This window comes from Polypterus senegalus, chromosome 18, assembly GCF_016835505.1.
Source record: "Polypterus senegalus isolate Bchr_013 chromosome 18, ASM1683550v1, whole genome shotgun sequence".
In the NCBI taxonomy this organism is placed as follows: Eukaryota; Metazoa; Chordata; class Cladistia; order Polypteriformes; family Polypteridae; genus Polypterus; species Polypterus senegalus.
The window spans coordinates 68,930,376-68,954,738 of NC_053171.1; the positions used below are offsets into that span (position 1 = coordinate 68,930,376).

General features: G+C 38.8%; 1 protein-coding gene across 1 annotated transcript in view; it reads right to left on the bottom strand.

Annotated features, from left to right (window-relative positions):
• Nucleotides 1-24,363, bottom strand: part of LOC120518304 (formin-like) — a 509,433-nt gene that overhangs the window by 76,593 nt on the left and 408,477 nt on the right. The window contains exon 14 of the mRNA XM_039741029.1: nt 17,863-17,914. Within this exon, the coding sequence (XP_039596963.1) occupies nt 17,863-17,914 (52 nt within the window). The remainder of the gene's footprint in view (nt 1-17,862; nt 17,915-24,363) is intronic.

The window sequence follows — 24,363 nt, forward strand, 5'->3', positions numbered from 1 at the left end:
ATCCACAACCATTGTACCCTTTCCCAAAACACCAAGGAAAACCTGTCTTAATGACTATCGACCAGTCGCTATCACCCCTGTCATCGCAAAGTGCTTTGAACGACTGGTAATCACCCACATCAAAGCCTTCATCCCAGCTGATCTAGACCAATACCAGTTTGCCTATCAGTCAAATAGATCAACTGAGGACGTCATCTGTGTGGCTCTACATGCTGCCCTCTCGCACCTGGAAAAGCCCAACACCATTGTTAGGATGCTCTTCATTGACTACAGCTATGCATTTAATACCATTACACCTAACCAGCTGATCAAAAAACTCTATGCACTAGGACTTGTTCCGTCCATATGCAACTGGTTACTGGATTTTCTCACCAACCGCCCCCAGTCTGTCAGGATGGGCAAACACACATTCTCCACCCTTTCTCTGAGCACTGGTGTGCCGCAAGAATGTGTACTAAGTCCCTTTCTCAATGCACTCTTCACCCATGACTGTCAACCCATCCACCAATCCAACATTATTGTTAAATTTGCAGATAATACTACTGTCATTGTAACAGACAACAATGAAGCAGCATATAGGGAAGAGGTTCAGAATATGACAGCATGGTGCAACACCAACAATCTGGTCTTAAATATCATTATTCTGGACTTTAGGACCACTAAAAAGACCAATCACAGTCCGATAACAATCAATGCAGATGCTGTGGAGAAAGTTTCCAGCTTTAAGTTTCTAGGAGTCACCATCTCAGAGGAACTGTCCTGGGCTGACAACAACTTGGCTATAATAGGCAAATCACAAAAATGCCTCTATTTTCTCAGGAAGCTAAGAAGAGCTGACCTCCCTCAGAAACTGCTGATTAATTTCTATAGATGCAATATAGAGAGCATCTTAACTAACTGCATGATGGCCTGGTACAACAGCTGCACCAAGGCTGCTAAAGAAGTCCTGCAGCAGGTCGTAAAAACAGCAGAGGCCATTATTGGGACTGATCTGCCATCACTCAAACTCTTGTATAAGACTCGCTGTGTGAGAAGGGCCAAAAACATTCTCAAGGACAAAATTCATCCTGGAAATTCTTTGTTTCCTCCCGTCAGGTAGATGCTTTAGGTCAATCCGTGCATGCACAAACTGACTAAAAAATAGCTGTTCCTATCAGCCATAAACTTTCTGAACTCTGAATCTCCTCAGTCTGAGATCATTTTTAATTGGACATGTGCATTAAGCTATATTGGTAAAGTGCAATATACTAATGTAATACAATACAGTAGTACCTTGAGATACGAGTGCCCCAACATACAAGTTTTTTGAGATACGAGCTGTCACTAGGTCGATTTTTTGCCTTGAGTTATGAGCCAAAATTTGAAATACGAGCCATCAAAAAGCTTGTCGCCGCACATTCTGAGGAACTGACGACAGAGGAGTTGACAGAACTATAGACGCGGCAACATACAGAGGTTCTGCAGGAGATCGGTATCGTGGAGGAGGTTACCTCATAAAGTGAGATGAGATACAAGTGCCCCAACATACGAGTTTTTTGAGATACGAGCCGTCACTAGGTCGATTTTTTGCCTTGAGTTATGAGCCAAAATTTGAAATACGAGCCATCAAAGAGCTTGTCGCCGCACATTCCGAGGAACTGATGACAGAGGAGTTGACAGAACTATAGATGTGGCAACATACAGAGGTTCTGCAGGAGATTCGTATCGCGGAGGAGGCAGAAGCGGTGGAGGTTACCTCATAAAGTGAGATAAATGAAGTGTTTGCAATTTGGGAAAAAGTTTCGAACTTTAAAGAAAAGAAACACCCTGAAAAAGTTACAACAGATCGCACAGCGGCTCTATTTAATGACACTTGCCTAACGCTTGACTTTATTGAAAAGAAACATCCTGAAAAACTTACAATAGAGAAAATTGATTTGAGATAAGAGCATTTTGACTTAAGAGCTCGGTCATGGAACGAATTAAACTCGTATCTCAAGGTATCACTGTATATAATATGTAATGTACTATTCATTAACAGGTGCAATAACAATTTATGCTGCTGTACTTTGAGCAATAATAATTTGATCTGGTTAATTGATCACTTAACACTGTAAATGACATATTTGGAATTATTTGACTTTTCTTAAAAAGCACCTTGGGGCTGTCACAAAAAGTAGTTTGGTTGTGTTACACAATAACAATAAAGTGCTTGAACTTGAACTTGAATACTCAGTAGGTAAACTGACTGCAAAACCATATCAGTCATTATTCTTTTTATTTTTCACTCAGTCATTATTCTTTTTATTCTTCACCACCATGAAATTGAGAAGCATTTCTGGTCAGTGATTTTTCTCTGTTGGGTGGCTGGGTCTTCTTTAGAGATAGGGTGAGAAGCATTGACATCTGGGAGAGGCTTGGAGTAGAGCTGCTGACCATCCATGTTGAGAGGAGCCAATTGACGTGGTTCAAGCATTTGAGATGGATGCCTCTTGGACACCTTCCTGTGGAGGTTTTATGGGCACAACCAGTTGGGAGGAGACTACGGGGAAGACCCAGGGCTTGCTGGAATAATTATATCTTCAAGATGGCCTTGAGATGCCTGAGGATCCCACAATATGAATTGGCAAATGAATAAATTAATGAATACATTTCTGGTCAGTGCTGTATCAAAACACATAAAAAGTCTTCAGTCTGCTTTAACATTAATTGGAGCACACAGAACAAAAACAAAGGCAAGGTCCCCTTTATATGCTTGATGCTTAGCCAAAATTGCATTCCTCTTTTCCTGTCAGCCATGCATTTCCTTTACTAGTATTCACAATTTCATCTCAACTATCTAGGCTTGGTGCTACATGCTACTACATTTCCCACCATACTACTGCCTCAAATTAAGAAAGGGTCAAATAACATAAATGTTAGTTATTGAGTGAATGATGCTGGCCACAACAACATTCTGTCACTCTTTAGCCTCAGATGGAATTACCATTAGTTTTACTGAATCAGCCTGCAGTCTAGGCATTATTTTTTGACACTAGCATGTCATTTACAACACACATTACAAAACTATCAAAACATGTGTTTTCCATCTTAAAAATGATGGAAAATTGAAAGTTTTCTAAAAATGCAAGAAACTGAGAAATTAATTCATGTATTTATTTCTAGTAGGACTGATTACTGAAATGCATTATACATTGCCTGTTGCAATCATTCTTTATACAGCTTTCTGTTAATTCAAAATATTTCATCATCATTACAAGAACAAGAAAGTACTATGCACACATTACTCCAGTTCTCAAGTCCTTACGCTGGTCCTTAGACCTCAAATTTAGAGCTCCTTTAACTTAAAAAGCCTTAAATGGCCTAGGCACTGCTTACTTATCTAAGCCTATCATTACTTACGAACTAGAGTGCACATTGAGATCTCAAGATGCCGGCCTACTTAAGGTTCTAAGGAATTATAAATTAACAACACTAGGTTGAGTGTTTAAATACATGGCCCCAAAGCTTTAAACCAGACTGAAGACACATAACTTTGGTCTAGTATGCCTTGACTAGAGCTGTCAATTAGCTATGCATGCTGCACCTGTTTGTTAGTCAGTATGGACAGAAATATAAGTATCACACCATTATTAAACTGATACTAATCCTCCTCTATTCTGTTTCTTTTCCTGGTTTCTGGATATGCCACTTAGTGCCACTGCTCTACTGCTAGGCTAGGCTGATTCTCTTATCAGACTTTATTTAGTTACTTACTTCCTACAGCGTAAAGTCACATGTAAAATGCAGAGCTTTCCATATACATATACATATACAAAGTACAGCGATGGCAAAAGTGTGATGTGCATGCTTGCTCTGATGTAGATAGATAGATAGATAGATAGATAGATAGATAGATAGATAGATAGATAGATAGATAGATAGATAGATAGATAGATAGATAGATAGATAGATAGATAGATAGATAGAGACTTTATTACCTCTGTTATAGTGCTTCTATGTGAAAACAGCAGTGTCAAATGCGGAGGTGGGGGGTGGTTGTTTGAGCTCGTGAACGCGGCTTTTTTTTCCTGCAGTTATATTTTTGAATAAAAGCGCACTTGTTCTATTATATTTGTACCTTTTGTAAAAGAGTTTCTTTGATATTTGGACTTGAAGCTTCATCTATACTAATAAAAGGCAAAGCCCTCACTGACTGATTGACTGACTGACTCACTCATCACTAATTCTCCAACTTAACGTGTATGTAGAAGGCTGAAATTTGGCAGGCTCATTCCTTACTGCTTACTTACAAAAGTTGGGAAGGTTTCATTTCGAAATTCTACGCGTAATGGTCATAACTGGAACCTATTTTTCTACATATACTGTAATAGACTGCAGCTCGATGGCCGTTTGGAGGTGGAGTTGCGTCTTGCATCATTACGCCTCCCACGTAATTGAGTGCCTGCCCATATAAGGTAAATATTCGTGGGTCAAGGACTGTGCTTAGGATATTCATAAGTAAAAATATCTGAATCACAAACTGATGTAAATTATATTTTGTCCATGAATACTTATTAAATAATTCCAAATAGTCTGTCCGCTTCCTTTCATAACTTTTCCGATAGTTGTGCTGCTTCCAGGCATGTATTTTCGTATTAAAGCATTTAAACAATCACATTTCAGCCATCATTTGTTGCCAGGCAGAGAGGCCTTCACAATCCATTGTGCGGGCACTCTAACACAGAATAAATGTCGATTAACCTATTGCTTCAACCAATCAGATTTTGAGTTGGTGTCAGTAGGGCCCTCTAGCAGGCGTACGGCAACGTCACCGTATTCAGACCCATTGATTGGATAGAAGCCGATATGAGGAACTCTACGAGGCCACTGAACGCACCGCAAGCACTCTGAGCGTCCTCATGCGCACTACGGCCAACTCCATGGCAGGATTCTGGACAATATTATTTGCCAGACACATACCAGATTTCAACACCACAAAAACCTGATGTTTGTCACGCTCCTTGAGCCCCAGACGTTTTGGGAATACAATAAAAATTTCACGCATGCAGCTTTCTCCAGTTTAACACAAGAGCCATGGAGCGGTTTTTAATATGTCTCGGCTAAAAACAGAACTAACTGTAATGTATGCCATGGATGATTTCAATCTCACACTGATCTCCTTGACTTCCTTCATCAGAAAAATCTGAATGACAGCATGGGGCAGCTGTTCACATTAGTATATTTGGCGGTGACCATTCCCGTGTACACTGCTTCTGTCGAGCGGACATTTTCAGCCCTAAAGCGAATTAAAACTTATGCCAGAAATACGACAGGGCAGGTTCGACTTTCAGCATTAGCTTTGATAGCGATAGAAAGGGACTTTTTGACGGAACTGAAGCGCACAGATAATCCGTACGACAGAGTAATTGAACTGTTTTTGAGGAAAGAGAGGAGGATGGATTTTGTTTACAAATAATCCAAATTTTTGGTGAGTAAAATGTTGAGATTTTCCTAAATTATATTGCTAGTTTATGAGTTATTATTGATGTTTTTTATTTGTGTCGCGGCTGTGGCTGCAGTAGAAAGGAACTTGCTCACCCCTGGTTTGTCTATTCAATAAAGGCATTTATTGTGGCTACAGGAATTATCTTTTATATACACACACACACACACACACACATATAAATATATATATATATATATATATATAGTGCAACACAAGAGGCTTCGCCTCTAGCGCTGATGTCCGAGGTTCGATTCCCGAGAGGGAGTGCAGTGAGTGTGTACGCCTGATGAGCCCAGAATTAGGGCAAAACACGTGCCACGTACTCTTTGCATTATTTGACAGTAAAACTATTTATATATATATATATATATATAGTGAACTTGAACCCGGACACAGGCAGACAGACATCGTTGGTTCCACCACACACTTGTTTATTTACAATATTTACAACACTGTGCACAAACCCCAGTGCCTCTTGCACCGATTCCCCTAACTGTCCAGGCCTCACAAGTCAAATGCCTTTCTCCTGGCCGCCTCCCGTCCTCTCTCTCAGCTCCATCCTCTTCCACCCGACTCTCGCCCCTGACTGGAGGGAGGCGGCCCCTTAAATGGGAACCCGGATGGGCTCCAGCTGCTTCCCGGCAATCAGTCCTAGCCACACCCCAGTGTGGCAGAAGTGCCGGCTGCGCACCCGGAAGCCGTCTGGGTGTCCCCTGTCGTCTTTCCCCCAGCACTTCCTGGTGTGGCGGAAGTGCTGGGCTCCAGGGTTCCTCAGGCACCTGGGCGCCGTCTGGCGGTGGCCACGGGCCCCTAATACAACCAGGGCGATCGCCCCCTCGCGGTCTGGAGGAGGCACAAGCCCTCCTCTGGTTCTCCTGGGCGTCCCGGCCGGGGACCACACGGGATATTCCTGTACCCGAGGCCCCCAACATAACCAGGACGGACGCCCCCTCACGGTCTGGAGGAGGCACAGGCCCTCCTCCGGTCCTCCTGGGCATCCCGGCCGGGGACCACAATATATATATTGTGTATATATACACACACACACACACACATACAGTGCATCTGGAAAGTATTCACTGCGCATCACTTTTTCCACATTTTGTTATGTTACAGCCTTATTCCAAAATGGGTTCAATTCATTTTTCTCCTCAGAATTCTACACACAACACCCCATAATGACAACGTGAAAAACATTTACTTGAGATTTTTGCAAATTTATTTAAAATAAAAAAATTTATAAAGCACATGTACATAAGTATTCACAGCCTTTGCCATGAAGCTCAAAATTGAGCTCGGGCGCATCCTGTTTCCCCTGATCATCCTTGAGATGTTTCTGCAGCTTAATTGGAGTCCACCTGTGGTAAATTCAGTTGATTGGACATTGGATTTGGAAAGGCACACACCTGTCTATATATGGTCCAACAGTTGACAGTCCATGTCAGATCACAAACCAAGCATGAAGTCAAAGGAATTGTCTGTAGACCTCCAAGACAGGATTGTCTCGAGGCACAAATCTGGGGAAGGTTGCAGAAAAATTTCTGCTACGTTGAATTCCCCAATGAGCACAGTGGCCTCCATCGTCCGTAAGTGGAAGAAGTTTGAAACCACCAGGACTCTTCCTAGAGCTGGCCGACCATCTAATCTGAGCGATCGGGGGAGAAGGGAATTAGTCAGGGAGGTAACCAAGAACCCGATGGTCACTCTGTCAGAGCTCCAGAGGTCCTCTGTGGAGAGAGGAGATCCTTCCAGAAGGACAACTATCTCTGCAGCAATCCACCAATCAGGCCTGCATGGTAGAGTGGCCAGACAAAAGCCACTCCTTAGTAAAAGGAACTTGGCAGCCTGGCTGGAGTTTGCCAAAAGGCACCTGAAGGACTTTCAGACCATGAGAAACAAAATTCTCTGGTCTGATGAGACAAAGAGTGAACTCTTTGGTGTGAATGCCAGGCGTCACGTTTGGAGGAAACCAGGCACCGTTCATCACCAGGCCAATACCATCCCTACAGTGAAGCATGGTGGTGGCAGCATGAAGGAACTGGGAGACTAGTCAGGATAAAGTGAAAGATGACTGCAGCAATGTACAGAGACATCCTGGATGAAAACCTGCTCCAGAGCACTCTTGACCTCAGACTGGGGCGACGGTTCATCTTTCAGCAGGACAACAACCCTAAGCACACAGCCAAGATATCAAAGGAGTGGTTTCAAGACAACTGTGTGAATGTCCTTGAGTGGCCCAGCCAGAGCCCAGACTTGAATCAGATTGAAAATCTCTGGAGAGATCTTAAAATGGCTGTGCACCGACACTTCCCATCCAACCCGATGGAGCTTGAGAGGTGCTGTAAAGAGGAATGGGCGAAACAGACCAAGGATAGGTGTGCCAAGCTTGTGGCATCATATTCAAAAAGACTTGAGGCTGTAATTGCTGCCAAAGGTGCATCGACAAAGTATTGAGCAAAGGCTGTGAATACTTATGTACATGTGATTTCTCAGTTTTTTATTTTTAATAAATTTGCAAAAACCTCAAGTAAACTTTTTTCATGTTGTTATTATGGGGTGATGTGTGTAGAATTCTGAGGAAAAAAATGAATTTAATCCATTTTTGAATAAGGCTGTAACATAACAAAATGTGGAAAAAGTGATGCGCTGTGAATACTTTCCGGATGCACTGTGTACTATATACACACACACACATAAATATATATCAGCGCTTCCCGATTCATTTTACACTTCCACCCCCTGTGACGGACGATCCCGATTTTGCACCCCCTTGGTTTGAGAAGAAGTATGAAAAAATATGATGTTAACGCAGAAAAACAGATCACCAAATGAAGCTTTATGAATAATGGATACTTTATTCGCCATCAATAATTGTTTTGGTAAAGCCATACTCAGTGTAATCCTCCTTCCATTTTCTAATTTTTTCGTGACTAGCCATGATTAAATGAACGGTAAAAAAGTAAGAACGAAGCGACGGTGACTTATTGAGGCAGACAGGCGAGAGCACAATAGCACGTGGGCTCGATGTAGTGCACGTGAAGTCGAAATAAAATGCGCAATCAGATTCGAAAAAATATATCTTTTCAAGTTCTATTTGGATATAAGTAGCTTCTATTTAGTCGACAGAAACATCTTTGGTAGGAATGAAAGTTGAATTTAGTGTTTAAATTTCTATGGTGAAGAAAAATTTATGCAATGATGACAAAATTTAACTTACATTCCTACCTAACATATTTCTGTCGACTAAATAAAAATTACTTATATTTAAAATTGAAATAGAACTTGAACAGATACAATAGTTCATAATACCCATGCTGCACTAAGTTCACGTAAGAGCGGGAGTCATCTGTTTTAACAAGCAGCGTATTACACTGATACGAATGGATAGATAAATTAAAATTTTGTACAAATAATGTTTTTCATTTGTCTTCCTCGATGGATTCTGGCACCCCCAGCAACAGCTGCTCGCACCCCAAAGGGTATATATATATATATATATATATATATATATATATATATATATGTGTGTGTGCATATATATGTAGATATGTAGATATGTGAATATATATATATATATATATATATATATATATATATACTGTATGTATATATGTGTATATGTACATATATGTTTATATTTGTGTGTGTGTGTGTGTGTATATATATATACAGTATATATGACAGCAACATTCATAACAGTGACAAAACAATTACATTGACAATCATTTTACGTTATTTTCAAAATGTTTCCTTTTCTTTTTCATTACTTCTTTAACACACTACTTCTCCGCTGCGAAGCACGGATATTTTGCTAGTACATTATATAGTTTATGCCTAGATTTTGTCATTTACTACTAGAATATGAAAAACGTTTTTGTTTTAAAAATGTGTTTACACAGATTACTGTAGAAACGGAACACACATGAAATGAATATGTTCCAAATAACAATCTATTATTTCCACTCTAAAACTCCACTTCACTCCCAGATAATCAACCAAGGCATGAGCTGGGAGAACTTTGTGCATATTCTAAGTCAGTGGGGGGATGGAATAGCCAGCTGCTTGCAGCTTGTCTTTATCTGCACATTTAGAGGACAAAAGACGCCGGGTGGAGAAGTGCGAACAGATTTAAGAAGCGATTTAAGGTGGGATGGATCTACAAGTTTTTTCGTAGGCTCTGGTAATTCTAGTGTTAAGGCCGGTAAAATTTAGGAACTGATAACGGTCACCGTTATAATTCAGCACTCATTTAGTATGTAACTAATGTACACCCGAACATTGTGTGACAGAAAGCACCATGAATTAGCCACGATTTAATGAGTCATAAAACGCAGGGGTATTACAAAGCCCTAAAAGAAGAGACACTGTCACACACGTGCACATGGGAGGCAGCAGAAAGGGTCTAGTCAATGCTGAAACTCTGGTATTCGGGGCTAATCATGTGCACTAATGCCTCTTCTCTCAACTTGCAGAAACAAGTAAGAACTAGTCCACTTCCTCTTCCAGCTCCAGACCAAGCCCTCACTTGCACCTTTTCCCTCTTCCTTCCCCTCAGCTACAAAACCCACCACCTCTGCTTTATATTCAGTCCTGGCTTGTGACTCAGTCTTTCATGATTACTCGGTGGCCTATTATGCATCTTTTCCCTTGCAGTGACTCTACAATATACAGGGTGGATCCCCAAACCTTTATCGTTGTTCTTTGCTTTCTTTACAACACATAGAATTAATAAATTATAATTGCATATGGACTACCAAGTTGTGTAGTGCACTTCCAGTGTTGCTGAAAAAAACACAATCTGGAGAGGGGCAAATAAGGTATTGAATTTACAAAAATGCAATGCCTTTTGGAAGCAGTCCAATAAAAATGAAAATAAGAAACACCGGCGTGAGTGCTGGTCACTTGTTTTACAAGAAATATTATGTAGGTAAGTAGGTGAGTGTAGTGAAGTTTAACTTTTCAGTTAGTCAGTTTTCGTTTGCAGGAAATACCACAGCAGCCAAACAGAACAAACTATTAATGAACTTTATACTTTAAATGGTTGAGCATACATACATGTTGATCATTCCGAATCCGAAAAGCATGGGACCATAAGTATTTCAGATATTTTCAGATTTCGGAATATTGCGTATTTTGCATATTTGCATCTTCCTTATCTATCTGCCCCAGACCGACAGACAAGGATTTTTTTAAGATAAGCAGAAAAGCAGAGGTTTCAGGTTTCCCAAAACAAAAAATGACATTTCAAAGATTAATTAGGTGGATGGAAAAACCCAAAACACTAGACAAAAGCTTCACAAAAGACACACACATATTGTGAAAAGATCAATACAATCACTAACTGCCTCTTGATAGATAGATAGATAGATAGATAGATAGATAGATAGATAGATAGATAGATAGATAGATAGATAGATAGTTTATTAATTCCAAGAGGAAATTCACATAATCCAGCAGCAGTATACCGATACAAAAAACAATATTAAATTAAAGAGTAATAAAAATGCATGTAAAAGCAGACAATAACTTTGAAAAATGTTAGCATTTACTCCCCCGGGTGGAATTGAGGAATTGCTTAGTGTGGGGGAGGAACAATCTCCTCAGTCTGTCAGTAGAGCAGGACGGTGACAGCAGTCTGTCACTGAAGCTACTCCTCTGCCTGGAAATGACACTGTTCAGTGGATGCAGTGAATTCTCCATGATTGACAGGAGTTTGCTTAACGCCCATCGCTCTGCTACAGGTGTTAAACTGTCCAGCTTCATTCCTACAATACAGCCTGCCTTCCTAACAAGTTTGTCCAGGCGTGAGACGTCCTTCTTCTTTATGCTGCCTCCCCAACACACCACCGTGTAGAAGAGGGCACTTGCTACAACCGTCTGGTAGAACATCTGCAGCATCTTATCTTGGCCCTAACATCTAAAGGAACATGAATGAAACTGCTGAAAGAACAAATCCCAAATGTAGGATGAGTTGTGTGTGCTATTGTAAACAGCGTCAGTCAAGTTATGACAGTTGCACAGCAACATGTCACACAAAGTCTCAAAACATCAGGCCTACCACTTCTGCAGGCCTGAAATTACTGAACAGGGCTCAAAACAGAGCAAAAGCTTTTAAAATTCGAAAATGCAAAATGCCCATAAAAATGAGGAGAGGACAACCATAAGTGTTCTGCCAGAATGAGAGAAACATGGAATGATTTAATAAGGTATCAGAAGATAAAATGTAAACCTCTGAAAAAAAAGATTCATAACAAGAAAGTCAAACACATTGTTGTCAAGCCAAAATTCAGAACCCTAAACAGTAGTCAAAAATGTATTGATACAACCTTCATTAACTATGAACACTATCAAAATAACAGAACACTAAACTCTTTGTCTTTAATACTCAAACTCAGATGATGTAGAAAATGCTCAGCGTGATTTTATACTGTCCATGACATTATTTCTTGGTCATTTTTTTGAAATGCTGTAGCAACTACTCACAAAAAATATTTCTATTTTATAACTATAATAAACAAATTTTAAATGACAAAACTGTTAAGAAAATTGAATTCCATACAATTCAAAATTTAATATCAGTATGAAAAACTCACAATAACACCACTGGAAAGCCAGAAATAATTTGAATTAAAACCATGTCTTAAGAGTAAGCACTTAGAGCTATAGATTAATTGTCAGTAACATGTGTGATTAACGCAGTTACATTTTCTGCAATTACATTTTTAACACATCCCCTAAAATGCATTAACTTATTCCAGTTAATTTGACTGTGCTTCACACATTATGAATCCAGATCTGTTACCAGAAGTAGCAGGTCACAGCAGCTTGATTGCTTCCTATGTTATTTCTTAATATTGGTCTTCATTCACAAAGACACCAGTAATGCTGACACCTGTCCCTTATAATATTGGATTGCCCTATATTTTTATACTGAACAATTAAAATCAAACCAGATATACAACAGAAGTGAATGAGTTTTATTTTCGTGTCGCACTAACATTGCAGATGGGCAGGCATTACATGCTAAGCAACATAGCGTTGTCATAGTCATCCTTGCCATTATGCAACGTTCACACATTTACAGGTTTAAAAAACATCCATGAATGTCTTTGCTGTTGAGCTTTCTTCAGCTGCCCATGGAGATATATCTGGCAGTGAAACAGCAGGAAACATGGAGCAGAGTTATTTGATTCCTCATACCTCACTCACACTTCCCCCAAAGCAGACATGATATGTTGTTGTTTAATTAATTGTATGTTACCTAATGTATTCTATATTATAACCTACATTAGCCGATATTATACTGAAACCAATACAACAAGGCAATGATCAGTGGAAATTGATCAGGCTAAAGTTTCCATTCATTTGGCCTGAAGGTTAAGATAGTTAGACTTATAATTTATAAATGATCCATTCTATGACAGTGTGCAACTTAAAACATCTAAATAAATAAGTCTATCAGATACATAGTTACAAGTTTTTTTCAGTCTATCCTTTGCTATTTAAAAGCCTAATCACAAACATTTTCAATCTAATTAATGATTTCTTCTTCAGATCTTGACAGAGAAATCTCCTATCGCTCTGCTAAAAGAACTTTTTATTACTCCCAGTTAACAAATCCTTGCTTTGAAACTTTTCTCTGGCTCTTCCTGATTGCATTCTAGTTTTGTCGAAAGATCAGTTTTGAGTTCTGGTATTAATCTTGGCCTGTCCCTGACCTCCGCATCTTTTAGTCATGATTATTTTTTATTTTTATTTACTGTCTGCTGAGGCAGTATGATTGCCCTGTTGGCATATCCTTTTTGTACTGTTGAGTATTTTTGTTATTTCTTCTATTTTTTGCAATAATTTTCTTTATTTATAAAATATTGTGAGATATTTTTGATATTTCTGTAGACTGACTAGGATGAAGCCTGCAGGCAGCAGTTGAGGGGCTGGTTGGTTTGTAGTGAGAGTATTCTACGCAGGGTATTCTGAAAGTTGAAGTCTGCTGGAAGATTATTTTTGGAGACCTTACAGCCCTTTCGCCATATTTAGAACTTCATATCATGACAAAAATAACATTTAACACAAAACAAAAAGATTAAACAAAAAACACACACTTGAATTTGGGCAACAACCCTGGCAGGACAATGACACATGGATCAGGTGATTGTTGTACCTAGCTGAATATAGGCTATAGTAGGACTAGAATTTAACCAAGGTCGGGGAATGAATGTAAAGAATGAGCAAAACAATACAGCAGTTAAATAATTCACAGGACTCAATGACCAGAACAGCAAAAAACTAACATTTTTGTACTAAAATAAAAACAGGAATGAAAAACTGGACTATATCCACACTCCGGTTTCTAAAAGTTTACATGTCAGATGTTGAATACTGCATCTCTTATAATACTGATGTGGTACCACTACTGGCCATGCCCAGATTACATTACACACTACGCTCACATGACCAACTATGGCCTCATACTGTGCCTATAAAAAGTTTTACCAGTTTATTGTTATGCAACATTGAACCAGAGTGGATTTAATTTGACTTTTTTTAACAGAAAAAGACTCCTTAACGTCAAAGTGAAAACAGATGTCTGTAAAGTGGACTAATTTAATTGCAAACATAAAACACAAAATAACTGATCGCGTAAGTATTCACCCCCTTTAATATGACACTACTAGATCCTCATTGCAGCTCATTGGATTTAGAAGCAACATATTCAGTTAATTGGAGACCACCTGTCTGGGGTCATAAAACATAAACGGTACCTTCAACTGTAAGGTCCAACTTGTGGGGAGTCAGTGGTCCCACTACACAATGAAGATAAAAAAACAATCCTAGCTACTAACTGTAAAGCATAGATCCAATAAATGGTGACAAGAAGACATTCAAGTCACTGAATATTCAGTTAAATCAGTCATAAAGAAATAGAAAGAGGATGGCACTGGTGGAAATCTGCCTAGAGCCTACCATCCATAAGAAGTGAAGACAAATAATGGAGGCCACTAACAGACCTCTGAGAACTCTGAAGGAAACAACGGTGGCAGAAAATAGAGTGAATCTACAGACAACAAACTGTTGCCTGGGTACTTTAACAATCGCAACTTTATGGGAGAGTGACAAAGAAAAAATCATTGTTACAAAAAACAAATACGAGTGTTATGAACTGGTGTCCCAAATATAACATAATGGATGTGAGGCACCCTAAAAAGACTATAAAGGCAGGGCCTTTAGCCTAACCTGCCTGCCCAAGGAAAATCATCCCAGTTGAGCTATGCTCCACAAATCTACCTGCAGTCTACAACCTGGTCCAAATAAGTGGGGAAAAATGCCTCAACAACTTATATAGAAATGTCACAAAATATAGTAAAAAGCCCCACAAGTGGAAGGATGAGCATAAACTTTCAACTTGTACACAAAAAGGACAACAAAGAAACTTTAGAAATAACTTAAAAAAATTACAAAAAACAATATACTCAAAACAGCACAAATAGGCAAAAAGAAGCTGGCTAAAGGGCAATCCTACAACAAACTCATCCCAATCCATAATCCAGAAGAGAAAACTAGAAAATCCATCGAAAGTAACAATGCTTACAACTCCTTTTACAAACAATGTTCTCCTGATTTGAGCTTACTCAGCTCTTGTCTGATATGAACAGAAAGAAAGTTCAGAAGGAGTGATGTCAGGGTGGCTCTGCCTCCTGAGGGCTCCTCTCACAACACAGTTAAATGGAAAACACACTATTATAAACATAAGAGAAAATAAATAAAAATATGAAAAATAAGCAAATATATAATCATTCAAAAATGACAACATAAAATACACATAAAATAATGACATCTCTTTGAGACCAAAATTGAGTTCTACGCTAATAAGACTAAACACCATGTGGCACTGGACACTATGTCAAAAAAGCACCATCTCCACCATGAAGCATGGTGGTAGTAGGATCATACTTCTCTGCAGCAGGCCCTGGAAGGCTTTTGAGGGTAGTAGGTCAAATGAATGCAGCAAAATACGAGAAAATCCTAGAGGAAAACTTAATGAAGTCAACAAGGAACTGCTACCTTGGGAGAAAATATACTTTCAACCAAGGTTGCTAAATTATAGTCCTTAAGCAAAGTAATTTGTAACTAGTATTCTTTAGAAAACAGCATGTCCATGAGGAAAGTTCTACACCAGGTACTTCCTTTATTTAACCATAATGTTCTGATACAACTTTAATCACACAATCTTCTACAGTAACATGGCCATCATGATGTCACTGCTCATCTGGCACCAATCATGTAGAATCATAGTAATCAGATCATGGTGCCCAAGAAAACGAGAAACATGAAATTGTGGCACTTATTCAAAAAAGGACAAATGCTTGTGTGTGTGAGTGTGTGTGTGTCCATCTGGTTGCTATGTCTCTGACTGTTATATGCCATTTGGTATGGGATTTGTAAAAGCAGTGCTAAGGTTTGTGATGTGCCATCTGTTAGAATGAAAAATGCAATGCATTTTATTACTACATGCATTGCAAAATACATTCCAACAGATGATGCACTGCAAACCTAAATGCTGAATACAAGCAGCAGACAGTAACTGCCAGATGGACAGAAATCAGCGTAACCAGCGCAATAAAAAGAAAAGAGTATGCGTATCTGCCTGGCTGCTAGGGTTAGGAAGAATAATTGAAAAACTGACAAAGAATACAGAAAAAGGGACCAAAAATCAAAATGAATAAAATAAATGTCAAATACTAAATAAGAGTATAGAAACAAGAAAATTGGTCTTATCAACCTCTTCTGTTGTTACATGCCCACAACAGCAGCATAGAAGCAACTTTCTTGCATCTGCTTGGTTCTTGTGAACAAGATTTTTAACTGTAATGATAATGACTGATGACTTCACATATTGGGTAATGGATGAATGAAAATAACAAAAAATTAACGCACATGTCAGGAAACTAAAGCCCCAACATGGCTAGGCTAGAGCTGCTAAACCAGACCAACGCGGTAGTGACTACTAATGCATTTTCCCAGCAGAAAACTTTAACTAAATGAGTGGTCAGTTCAACGACAGGAAGCAGTGACAATTGGCAGCTTGATCCAAAGAGGAAAAGGCTGCTGCGAGGTAAACGGATTGGGTGCATGTTAATATACCAGACCGAATGGACAACTCTTGTATCAAATAAAAGAAAACATGATTACTTAAATGTCAACCTGTCTTAGATGAGTAACACAATTAGTGAAAAAATAATCCTACCAAATGGCACCAACCATAATGTCACCATAATAACAGTAGAATTATAAACAAATGATAAACAAAAATGCAAATTTATTTATGCTTCTCTGACACTGTGATGGACTAAAACCATGTCAAGTGCTGCTTCCAGATTTGTGCCAGTGCTGGCGGGAATGTTAGTGGCTTCCTGTAACCCTTAACTAGACACAGCAGTTAAAAAATAGATGGAAAGATGGATGACTGCATGTCCAGCACTGGAAGGATGCTTTTATTTGAGAGGTTTGGTTCCTGTAGATGGTTTTGGCATGTTTCCCAATACTCTGTGTATTTGGCAATACACAGTAAGAGAGATGTGCTTTTGCCGTTGTTGTGGAACTAAGTTGTGACTGTAGAATACAGTAGGAAAACATAATGCAAAATTGGTGCATAACAGAAACAAGCTTGCAAGGTGGCCACAATACACCTAGGGGTGCTCCCTCCATTTTGGGTGGACTGTTCACTGAATATCTTATCATTTATTAGTTCATGTTGTTTTCAGCATCCTACATTAAGACACCAGATGTCTGGCTGGGATTAGAGGAGTAAACCAGGGCCAACAGAATAGATACCAGTAACAATTTAAAGGCTCTGAAATTTAAAATTCCAGGCCCCATTCCAAGTGCCCACTGAGTGAGACAAATAACATTCTGTGTCTCTTCAGTGTGTTGCAAAGGTACAGTACATGTTTGGGCTACAGAAAGACACATGTTTTCTCCTTCAGTATTATACACGTCATACAGCACTTACTGGTTATGCAAGATCTAATTAAAATTGACAGACGTCAAAAAGTGCAAGCTATCGTTTATTTAAAGGTCCATTCTGAAGCTTTTCCTTCATGACATGCATTTAAAAGCTCAAAATCAAAACTTTTGCTCATGTGGCATCATAAGCTAAATCCCCAGTCTCACCCTAAAAAACTGTTACAGTTTTTAAAACTTCTTTAGCCAAATAAAGTGCTTTTTCCCCAGTTCTGTACTAATAAAAATGCTCTTCTTGTACTAATTGTCAATTCAAGCAGTGTGTCTAACAGAGTGAAACTCCCTCTGTTGTAAACTTAGCCTGTGCTTAGTGCTGTGCTATGTCATCACACTTCACGTTACCTCAATGTGAAGTTAAAGTGAAAACAAAGTACCTTTTCTGAGAGCTTTTCAAATGCTCATCTTCTGCATGACGTTCTCTTCTTGCTGAAAAAAAGAAAACAGAAAGAAAACAAAAGGTACATAAATGAAATGTAAAGATGCATACTCCATAAGGTAATGTAATTTATACCATTTTGCCACTTGTTCCTGTTATTTATTTATTTGGCTTTTGCTTGATCATTCAAATCTTTTTGTTTGTTTAGAAATAAAAAAATAAAACAGAGGTATGAAACAGACAAACTGACAAGTAGGATTATGATATAAAAATAACAGCATTACATTAAATGATATAGGATGTAGTACTTTTTCCAGTAAGCAAAGATTTACCAGAGTCAGAAGATACACTAAGGAAGGTTAGGACAGGTGAAGGGCCCAGAGAAGGACACTCAGATAGAAAGGGCCCTGCACTAGAGACCAGAGTGAAGAAAAGGCCTGCTGCCTTATCTATGGTGTCTCTTTTATGGTCATTTCTCTTAATTTCAAATGATTTTTTTCATGTTTTTGTTATTATGCAATTTTGGTTAATATTGGTATTATGTAGTATTTATGCATTGGGTATTTACTTTACTTGCCTATGTTCCTTGTTTGCTGTGGATGGATCCCCAAGAGGCAGAGCCACCATTATGTCACTGCTGAGGGACCGACCTCAGCCTTTACATTCAAAACTGGGGAAACACTCCCTCAGAGTTTAACTGTGACTGTTCTGGAGTAAAAGTAAGTATACAGTGTAGTAGTAGATTTTTTTCAAGTTTTTTGAAAAGTTTTGCACCGACTTTGGTTTCTGATCATTTTATTATGGATTTGGATTTGTTAGCCTTGGGAGGCAAATCTTTTCAGGTAATTTTCACGGTGTTCTGACATTTTTTGTTATCCAGGAAATACTTTGAATTTCAGGCAACTTGTTTTATTTTTTGTCTTTTCAAGCCAGATGGTTTTGGTTATCATCTCTCCTGAAAAGTAGTGTTGTGCACTTAAAGAATTCTGAACATTAAAACACAGAGTCCCATGTTTGGCCTATGCAAGCCTTGAGTCTGCCTTTTGAGTATGGGGTTATGTTGCCCGAGGTGTGGATTATTTTGGGGTCAAACTCAGTGAAGCCCTGGTCTGGCTGGTGGTATGTGGAGGTCTATTCACTTTTTTCTCATTTGTGTTGCACCTACATCACATTCCTATAAACTGCTCTACCTTGGGATTTCTTCTGGTCGGCAGGTGAGAGCAAGAAGAACGGTAGCCTAAAAACTACGATGGCTGTCTGCTGTTATGATTGGAGCTTTTTATTAATTTTTCTTGAACTTTCCTGAGGTATAAAAATGTTCTTGGTATTGTTTGTGGCATTCTAACTCTATTATTATTTTCTACCTTGGAGCTTCTATTCAAAAGTTTACTTTTATTTCCTGTCTTGTCAGTACCATTTTATGTCTTTACACACTCCTATGTTGTTGGGTTTGTGTTGGCTGTTTTCAAGACACTGTATCCCAGAATGCATTGGAATGACATGGTGATGACAATTACCTGCACTATTTTAATCTTTTCATGATTTGGATACCATTCTACTTTAGATTGTGACTCTCTCTCCCTGTTTATTCTGGCTTCTGATCTTTGCATTTTTCTTTGACTCTTTCTTATTTGAATTATCTCTGTATTATGAACTACAAAGTTCCAAGTACAACGAGTCCCAAAAGTACTCAAAGTGCCTACTAGAATGGGGAAAACCGTCAAACTCCAGCTAGTCAGCAAGAGGGCAAATGTGTTTTTTTAACAATTGGAAAGATTTATTATTTAAAAAGCTTGAAAGCAGTAGAACTCTGAAGAGCCATCTCAAAAGTGAACTCCCAATATGAAATCCAAAGATTTGTCAAAAGACAGAGCAAAAGGTTACAATAATCCAGAATGTCAAAAAAGCACAGACTAAACACTAGAGAAAATCTCCATTACATCAGCACATTCTCAATGAATCGCAATGGACTCTGAGTTTGCCTAAGCCTTTATAAGACTGAGGGCAGTCCCTTGATGGAGATAGGCAGGAGGCCATGCATCTTGGGAGTACCACGCACAAAATACAAGGAATATAGGAGTGCATACTTTGGCATATAGAAACTAAATAATCAACAAAGTTACTGAACTGATTACTGAACCCCTAGCTGAATCATCACACTATATTAGTCTTCTGGATTTGACTTGCACTTTGTTTTACTGACTTTGTTCTTTTTCTTTCCAAACTTTCTACATTTCCTACATCTTGTTTTCTAAAAGCAGGCTGAATGATGCTTTATAACCAGGCATCACTTCATGCAGCCCACCTGATCTCAGTTGTAACACCAAGGGTTTCCCTGGAAGCAACTATGGAGGAAAGATGTCAGTTTGGGTTATAGCATACTGCTTGTGAGAACCTTGTTGAGTTCACAGTTATGGACTTGGGCAAGTAGTCAGGCAGCAGGGAGACAGAATATGAAGGTAAACTGGAAGGAGTGTGGAAAAGCTGATTTATTTATATATTTATAGACTGAATCACTCCACAAGTTAGATGGGGGTTTCAGGTAAACCCTGTTGTGGGTGGATGTGATTATACTTTATAATTTTCTCCCCTGTTTTGGTTTAATAAAACACTTTTTTATTTATTCCTGCTAGAATTGTCTCTGTGCTTGTAACTGATTTGATTTTTTTAATAAAAGGAAACTATGTTTAATAGAGTGAGGCAGTGGTCTTTCATGGGCAAATCAAGAAAGTTTGACAGGACAGAGCAAGGCCAAATAAAGGTCTAGGAAATCAGGAAGCAAATTAATGATGATGAAATGATCTTATAGTCAGAATAAATGAGAGTCAGAGCCAAAAGTAAAAAAAAAACAAAGCTCAAAATGAAATCATAAGGAAAGTTAGTTTTCTCAAGCTAAAAAAAAAGATTTTCCTTTTGAAATAACATTTAGACAACGATAAAGTACACAACATGGCCATTAGATAGCTGTACGAACCATAAGATTATGACTGTGCGATGTACCACAAAGTAAACATTACATTGTTTTAGCTACAATTTTGGTGCTTTAGTTTCCTGCTATTGGCCACAACTGAGCTATGACATTACCTGGTACCTCTTCATTGCCTCAGTCAAAGTGTGTGGGGCTTGGTTTGACTGGAAAAAGAGATGAACTGACATCAATGTTTAGGTTGCTTTCTGGCTTAGGTCTAGTAATGATGGAATTAATTCAGGCTGTCTAAAACCCAGAACTACATAGATGATTAAGAAAATGGTATAATCCATACAGAGCATGTTTACAACATGCCATTACAAATATTCCCAAGGCTTCTACTCTCTTCAGAAGGACATTGCTAGCCCAAACATTGGCCTTATGAAAGTTTAATTTGCCTATCTCATCTTGGCAGTCTAGATGGAGTCTCAAAAGGATGGTATGATAAAATCTTCAACCAAAATAACTGTGTATTTGCAAAGAAGATTACCCAAAGCACTTGGCACTGAAACAGATTAAACAAACTGAACATTAAATGATCCCAAAAAACAATTGAATCGTGAAGAAAAATAAAAAAAATTAAGAAAAGCTAACAAAAGTAAAAAACACATTACTTTCTTTGATTGTCAAAAAGGCATATTTTGGAAGTCAAGAAAATTAAAAGAGAGAGTACCAGTAGAGTCCTAAAGTGGTTTAAGTAAGATGTGGCTTGAGCCTTGAACCTGAAGTAAATGGGATAGCTGGCCATTCATTTTAGTTTAGTTTACAGATGTGTTTTTCTACTTCCACTCATTGAAAAGGTGTTGTATCCCTCCTAAAAAGTGATAAAATAAAATTAATTCCACCATTCTAAATAGGGTGAATGACTGATTTGCATGACTGGAGACACATGTGATACAAACTCAAGGAAACTGCTAGTCTGAAAAATACATTGCAACCAATTCAAGATATTTTCTGTGGGTCCCAAAAAAGGTGTCAAGGCCATTTTAGAATATGTTTGTAGAATATTGCAGAGTAGCAAAACTTGATCTTTTTTCACACTTGCTTTGCTTTACTCAATGACATATCAAACACATGCAGACATACGGGGGACAACTGCTTTTCATGTAATCACTTTTCAGGAGGCACCAACACATTTATCCATGTTTGCATTTGTACAAATTCCTGTGAACTTGTCACATAAAAATAAGCTGAACTGAACTGAAGACAGACTGAGTGATCGATCTACCTGTGCACACTTGCATAATGTTGGTTTTCATTTATGTTAATCAGGTTCTACTTCGTCTTTTGTGTTTTAATAAATCTGTATCTTTATATGTGCAAATTCTGTATTTGGTAATTTGTATAATCTATACTTGCATTTTACCTGACAATTTGTCCCAGCCCTCTGTGCCATTACCTGCTGTACAAAAACACATTTTATTTTTTAGTGTTTTCTTCATTTTCCAATACAGTACTACCAAAACCCCAGGGGTGCACATTATATTTCTTACTGTTACTAAATTATACTTGTAAATGTGTTCCCAACCTGTACTTACTAAAGAAAGCAACACAAGAATAAACTGAATTTAATATAGTGCCTTCTACTGTGAAAGGAAAAATCACTTGTTATGATGTACTGCTTGGTGATTCTAAATTGGCCCTAGTGTGTGCTTGGTGTGTGGGTGTGTTTGTGTGTGTCCTGCGGTGGGTTGGCACCATGCCCGGGATTGGTTCCTGCCTTGTGCCCTGTGTTGGCTGGGATTGGCTCCAGCAGACCCCCGTGACCCTGTGTTTGGATTCAGCGGGTTGGAAAATGGATGGATGGATGATGTACTGCCTGAAAATGCACAGGTCAGAAGGGCCCCACATGGCTGAATGTGAAAACCACACGTGAGGATAATGCTGATGGTCAGGACATGTGTCAGAGTAATGCAGCAGTGTGACTGTATTCAGGTTAAGTAAATCACCTGCCATCACTCACTTGTGGCACGCTTTTCTTAATCGGTGATTAGCTTTTGGTGCTAATTAACTTCTTTGCCCTTCATTTTAATTGACTTGTTTTTCAAAGATTCAGTCCTCTGAACTGCTTCTTTTTTTCTTAAATGACACCCAAAATGAAATGAGATTTGAACTTACTGTACCAAAAGATGACCAGCTAAGCTGGGGCCTCAAACTACAACCAATGCCTTAATTAGAAGACAATTCTTGTTTTAATTCAAACCCATTATTTAATTTAATGGCTTGTTGGTCCCCTCATTCAGCAGACATTTCCAGATCTGTTCAATTTCTTTTCTAAGAGCACCATCAAAATGTTTTGTGGACCTGAGCAGATCAACATTGCTGAGACCGTTCTTTATTTTCAGATGTTGTATGACGGACACAGGTTAGCTGCTCAGGTGTTGGCTAGTTTTGTTTCTCATTATTGTTTGGCTGCTAATTATGGAAAAAAAGAAGTATTTAAGGGGTCTGAGGGAATTAAAATAAAGGTAAAAGAAAAGGGTTAGAATGACAACTTCAAGCCACAGCAGCCATCCAGGACTATATTTGGAGACAACCAATCGACACCCTGTTGATGGTTAATTTGTAACTCCATGCAACCCACAAACTGGGGTTTCAGTAGGGTTTTCAGTCATTGAGCCCCCTGTCACCTTAAACGAGGGGGAGGAACTGGTGGCTGTTCAGGAAGATCTCGAGCCCCGATTAGACATTGAACCCGATCTCTCCAGTGAGACCAAGAGTGACTCCTCCAATTTCCTAGAGTGGCTGGCTGGCCCGTCTACAACTTCTCAACTTTGCAAAATTTAAGGTGTAATTTTAAAATGGTGTTTATGTTGATTTTTAGTTAAAATTATTTCTGTCTTGAACTGCATTTACACTTTCAACAGATTGTATTTGTCCTGCATGCCTTGGAGGACACAATAATTGAGCTTTTTATTTAGCACAAGAACAAACTTAAAACGGTAGTAAACAATTTCAGATTACAGGACAGTGAGATAAGTGGAAAAAAATTAACTTCAGTTATCAACCCTGGGAAGAATTAAACTGTAGTTGTAACTTCAAATACATTAAGGTATTAGCTGGAAAAAAATATTTGTAGTGTTATGTGAGTATTGTCTTCAGCACAGCAGGGGGTTCTGATGGAATCAGAAATAAAACACAATCACTGGGTTTGAATTCCCGGAGCCTACAGCGTCTATCGTATAGCCATTTCTGGGTCTCTTGTTCTCATTGCTGATGATCCACAGCGATAGAAGAGAGTTTAGAAATCTTGTCTTGTAACGAAATTACCCATGCAAAGCTCGGCCCATGAGCTTTTGTCCGGAGCCCTGTCCATTCCTCACAGACAACATACAAGACGACTCGTAGGCACCTATCAAACAACAACTCGAAAGGACTCAAGCCAGTGGACGCTTGCAGCTATTCCTGCACCGCAAACATAATAAAAGGCAGGACAGAGTCCCACGATGTCAAGTCATCATGAGCAGGTCGCCTGATCATGTTTCAAAGTCTTGTTAAATCGCTCAGTCAATCCATTCATCTGTGGATGGT